This window comes from Arachis duranensis, chromosome 6, assembly GCF_000817695.3.
Source record: "Arachis duranensis cultivar V14167 chromosome 6, aradu.V14167.gnm2.J7QH, whole genome shotgun sequence".
NCBI classification, from domain to species: Eukaryota; Viridiplantae; Streptophyta; class Magnoliopsida; order Fabales; family Fabaceae; genus Arachis; species Arachis duranensis.
Genome location: NC_029777.3, coordinates 101,877,357 through 101,883,570, shown reverse-complemented (window position 1 = coordinate 101,883,570; position 6,214 = coordinate 101,877,357). Strand labels below are relative to the sequence as shown.

Below are 6,214 nucleotides of genomic sequence, written 5' to 3'. Positions count from 1 at the left end.
TTGAAGGGAAAAATAATTTTTTAATAATAAATATTAAACATAAAATAAATTAACTAAAGCAATATTGGAGTTAAAAAAAGTTTTAATTTTCTTATAAATGAATATTCACATGTAGTTATTTTTGTGTCAAGTTGATAGTTAAAAATAATTAAATAATTTAACATATTTGATCATATTATTATCTAATTATTTCTCAACTATTAATTGGGAGGGAGTCTCTATCTTTCTTATGAGTTGAAATAATTAGAAGTTTATGAAAACTCCGAAAATGATAAAACATAAGAGAAAAACAAGAAGATGAAATTAATTCGATCTAAAAATATGAATAAACCAAAGACGACAAACCCGTAGGAATATGAACAAGAAGAATGAATGCTTCTCGCTCCTCTTTAAGTTCTTGTTTTGGCTTCAAATCTTCGTAGATTGCGGTAGACATCGGTTGCTGCTCCATCTTTTGATATATGATGATATCTTGCCTTTAATTTTGAATTATAACAAACTAGGCCAAATTAAATGTTAAATGATGTATATACGAAGGGAATAATTAGACTTGTTCATGTTGGTGTACTTATATAGTGAACAGTTAAAGACAATTGAATTTGATGTTTTAGGTTTTCTTAAAAATGAAGCCATTCCTTTTTGGCTACTTTAGTATTCCAACGCGATTAAACTTGTTGATGAGTTTCAATTCCCTTTTGCCTTAGTCATATGTGAGGTATAACTTGTCTAATAAAAACTACTTTATTTGCCTCATACGCCAATCATTCTCTGTACATGTCTTTTGGTCACGTTTCCATATATACGTACGTTTAATTTGTGCATTCAAGGAGAAAATTGGACTTAATTCTATTATTCTTATTTACTTGATATAATTTGTGGCAAAAATTTATAGTGAAAACTCACGTCAATTATTTACATGTGAAGTTATAGTAAAAAATTATTATTAAATAATTTAATATGTTGGATTAAATTATTATTTAATAATTTTTAATTATCAAATACAAAGATAAATATACATGAGACTCAAAATTTATTCATCATGTATTATACTTGATTACTTGTACACAGTTTCCATTGGCTCATTTCTGTTTCGATCGTTCTAATATTTCTATAGGAGAATATGCATATCAGGTGTTGGCTATAATTGTTTGAATCTCCTAGAAAGAGACAAATATAGAAGCATGGACACGGATATATTGGATACAGAAATATTTGAGAAATATATGTATCGTTTTTATTCTTTAAGTACTTAAAATAAAAATTTAAAAATACAAAAAAATCTTTTAATATAAAAAAAGATTTTCGAGAGTTAACAAATATTATTGGATTAGCGGATCGGATGGTGTTGGGTCAAAAGTAACGGTTGTGTGGGAAAAGATCTGGATCTGAATACAAGTTCTTCGAGACGAGGGATTATTTGGATAGTGATTAAGTTGGCGAGTGGAACCACCTGTAAAAATACTCTAATACTACAATGGTTAATTAGAGTAAGAGTGACGTACCTCTAAAGAGAGGTAGGTTATTCTCTCATTTATACTTGGTACTCATGTGAACCCTCTAATTTAGGTCTATCCGCCTAAAAGCTTCTATCAAATGTCCAGATCTTCGTTGAGAAGGGAAGTAATTCGCGGGTCACTGCGTGCACAGGTCAAAAACTCGACGGGTCATTAGTCTGCAAAATGGACCTCCAATACTTGTTGGGTTGGACCGGAACGCTTTTAAACCTCAAAAATAAAGATATATCGTTACAAAATTCCAAAAAAGCGTTTAAAACTATTGGCTGTCTTTTGGTTTTAAAATATGAGTGTGTTGATTAAGGCAGACTATTTGAAAAAAAATTCAAAAATTACAAAATAATTTTTTATTTATGCTAAAAATACTGTAATAAATGATATATGAAAAATACTAAGAGTATCAAAATTATTATTTTTGGCTATTATTTAGCTATCAATTCAATTTTTTAGTATAATAATTTAACAACATATTTTATCCTATATTTTTAAATATTAATGACTAATTAATAAAAAAATAAATTTTGATAATCCTCTAATATTTTTCATGATATATACTTAAAAATTTTAAAAATTAAGTACACAGTGAAAGAAAGAATAGTTTCCAACGTCATTACGACACTCTCTAACTAAATATACAAGTGAATGGATCCTAAAAACATCAAAATACTACTTGATATTTTTTCCAAATATTCATTCTTAGTTTCCTTATTTTTTTTTGTACATCCTTCTATACATTTTAGGAAATGTTGTACTGTGTAACACATCACTACTCTTAGCTTGTTTAGATGGTGATGAAGGTTTTCGAAAGAGAATTAGGCGTTGTGGAAAAATAAATGGTTTGTTTGTATAATGAAATTGATCCTGGCAGGATGTTATCTTCTCAGAACTTGCCTCGGCATGATACATGGTAGGAAATTTAAGGATCACTCATTATATTCATAACGAATTGTGGGTTATGGGGATATGCTAAAGTGGGTGGAATTTCTTGTACAGGAAGGTACTTTTTGAAAGGAGAATTATCTTACCTCTATTGATTACATGGGCTTTGCACCCGATTCGATTGAATAAGAGAATCGAGTCTGATGGAAGTTCAATTCAATTTTAATATATATTTTGTATTTTAATGTGTATTTTATTTGATGATAAATTTAATATCCACACCACATAGCATATAGTTAAAGTGATAATTACTAATATAAGTGCATTTATTAATGACAATATTAAAGATTAAATGAGCACTCAACTTATATAAGGACAATATGGAGTGAATCATAGGAATATGCATATATATGTGGATAATTTTATTCGAATAATATTAGAGAAATAATAATATAAGATTATTTTATTTAATTTAATATTTAAAATTATATATATTAATATTATTTATTTATTTCAGCAGCAATTAATACATGCAAATAAAAGTTAAAAAAAATGATTTTTTTTGTTTTCAAATTATGTCACCAAATATTTTGTTTTAATTTAGATCGATTTATTTAAATTTTCTTTTTCTAAAAAAGAAAGTACATGATAACACACTTTTGCCCCAAACGGGCATAGTACTTGGTACTTAATTATTACTTTAGTTGTAACTCTAACCATTAAAAAACACTTCTTCTCTTATCATTGCCAAACAGTGCTAGATAGTTTATTATTATCGATTATTATTTTTCATTTTATTGTCGGCCCAAATATGATAAAAAGATGGTTTATGAAGAATGAACAAAGCAAATCGTGGCACATATATATATATGTTATCGTCATCTTGTTATTCAATAATTAATTATTGCAAAAAAGAACCATTATTTCACTACTCTTGTTACAGAATAATGATATGAATTGTTTAACTACGACTTTTCAGTAATCTTCAAGCCTAAACAAAAAACAATAATGGTGAAAACCCCCTTTATTTCTTTTTCTCCTAACAGCAATGACTTTTAGCTTAAATGTTTATTACACACGCCATATCCATCTTCATCTACAGTTTCTCCTTCTTTTTAACTGCACAACTACCTCTCTCCTTCCTCTTCTCCTTGTAAATTTATGAGTTTGATTTTGAAAGATTTTTAAAAGAGAAAATAGCAGATAATTAAATTTCAATTCTCAAGTCTTATTATTTAATTTAGGGGATGAGTATTTTTTGTTAACTTTTTCTCTTAAACTCCTCATTTTTAGGTTCCTTCAAGTTGGAAGACTTATATGAAATTTAAATTAAATTACCTTTTTTCTAATAAATTATTATATTACCATTTATTATTATTTGCTTTTTCATATATAATACTTTAGTAAACGATGATAAAATTGTAAACTAGTAAACATTCCAAATCCTTTTTTTCTAATTATTTTAAACTCGTAAATGAAAAAAGGATTTAAAAATCTCAAACCTCCCTTCATTTCTCCGTCCCCATCTAAAATCTTTCTTTTCTATACCCTCCAATAAACCTTTCACTTCCGTTCCCACATATATAATTCATGAATACGTCGTCCTTAAACAAATACAAAAGTGATGGTATAATACCTATAATTTTTTTCTTTTTTTTTTCTTTTTAGTTAAGCAAACTAATGATAAGTACTCAAATCTTTTTGTCCTAATTAAGTACCCTATAATGTGGACTAATAATACTTATGAATTAGGCAACTCGGAAGAAATAGTAATATTAAGCAATCTCAAGTGAATTAATATGGATTTTTGTTAAATTATATTAATAACATTGTAATTTTTTAAAATTTAAAATTTATTAGCTAGTAATTATTTTGGATAAAAAATTCAAATAAGCAAGAGGAGTAAAATTTTACACAAATCCGTCATACCAAAATCTGATTCGTGACACAAACACACGCACATACTAATTCAAACCAGTTGGGTTCGAATTATACACTTATTAAAAGAATTAATAATTTAAAAATTAAAACATATATATTTTATTTTAGGACAAATCACAATAATAAACTAAGGGAGTAAAATTTTACATAAATCCGTCAAACCAAAATCTGCTTCGTGAATCCACCAATGCACATTTATATGTAGTTCGAACCAGCCTGATTCGAACTCCATTTCTACATAATTCGAGCCAACTTGGTTCGAATTATACACAAACACACGCACACACTAATTCAAACCAGTTGGGTTCGAATTATACACTTATTAAAAGAATTAATAATTTAAAAATTAAAAAATATATATTTTATTTTAGGACAAATCACAATAATAAACTAAGGGAGTAAAATTTTACATAAATCCGTCAAACCAAAATCTACTTCGTGAATCCACCAATGCACATTTATATGTAGTTCGAACCAGCCTGATTCGAACTCCATTCCTACATAATTCGAATAAGCTTGGTTCGAATTATACACAAACACATGCACATACTAATTCGAACCAGCTTGGTTCGAATTATACACTTATTAAAAAACCATCTGGGTTCGAATTATAAACTTATTAAAAAATTAATAATTAAAAAAATAAAAAATATATTTTTTATTTTATACATTAAAAAAAAGCTAACAAAATATTTAATTACGAGACTTCTTTAAAATATTAATGAGCTATCAATTCGAATTTTATACAATACTCTTTTGTCTATTTTTAATAGCTCATAAATATTTTTTAATAATTTTTTTAATAAATTTATTTAAATTATACTACAAAAAATATTTGATCCTATACAAAATAATTTTAAAAAAATGGCTTAAAAAATGTTAAAAATACTATAAAAATTTATAGGGAAAAACTCTGCGTACAAGCGATTAGGGCTTGTAAGTATTACAAGTCAATTAAACTCTAACCCCCAAATTCACTGCAAGTGCTACATCCCTTACACGCGCTACATTCCTTCTTCTTCTCCTTCTTTTTTTATCGTTCTTTTCTCCTCCTTTTTTACTGGTTTGTTCTTCGTCGTTGACGTTAGTTCCTCCACATACTGTTACGGCACGTTTTCATTGCACCTTCTTCTTCTTCTTCTTGCTGCACGTTCTTCTTCCTCTTCCTCTTCTCCTTCTTCTTTTCTTTTGTTTCTTGCCTTCTCTTTCTCCTTCTTCATTTACGTGCTTTTCTCTCTGTTTTTTTTTGTTATTCTCGATTTCTATTGTTTTTTGACATCAAGCTCTGAAATCGTTTTTGAAGAAGAAGAAGCAGAAGATGAGGAGGAGAAAGAGAAAGAGTTCTGAATTATGCATGATTTTGGGTGTATTTCTTAAATCCTTTGGGTGTATTTTCTGTAATCTTTTGGGTGTATTTCTATAATCGTTTGGGTGAATTCCTGTAACCGTTTGGGTGTATTTCTGTAATCTCTTGGGTGTATTTTATGTAATCGTTTGGGTGTATTTCTGTAATGCTTGCCATTTTTTCTGAAATGAAAAATACACCCATAGATATCAGTAAGATACACCCATAGATATGAGTCAGATACACCCATAGATATCAGTCAGATATCACTCAAATACACTCAAATGATTACAGAAATACACCCAAAGGATTACAGAAAATACACCCAAACGGTTACAGGAATTCACCCAAACGATTATAGGAATACACCCAAAGGGTTACAGAAAATACACCAAAAGGATTTAAGAAAATACACCCAAAATTCGTTGAAGTACATCTTATGCATAATTCAGAACTCTTTCTCTTTCTCCTCCTCATTTTCTGCTGCTTCTTCTTCTTCAAAAATGGTTTTACCATGAAAAATCGAAAAAAACGA

At 28.1% G+C, this 6,214-nt stretch overlaps 1 protein-coding gene across 1 annotated transcript in view; it reads right to left on the bottom strand.

Annotated features, from left to right (window-relative positions):
- The window catches only part of LOC107495153 (protein RESTRICTED TEV MOVEMENT 2-like), a 1,999-nt gene extending 1,479 nt beyond the window's left edge, over positions 1-520 (bottom strand). Inside the window, exon 1 of the mRNA XM_016116247.3 lies at positions 346-520. Within this exon, the coding sequence (XP_015971733.1) occupies positions 346-451 (106 nt within the window). The 5' untranslated portion in view covers positions 452-520. The remainder of the gene's footprint in view (positions 1-345) is intronic.
- Between the last annotated feature and the right edge of the window lie 5,694 nt (positions 521-6,214).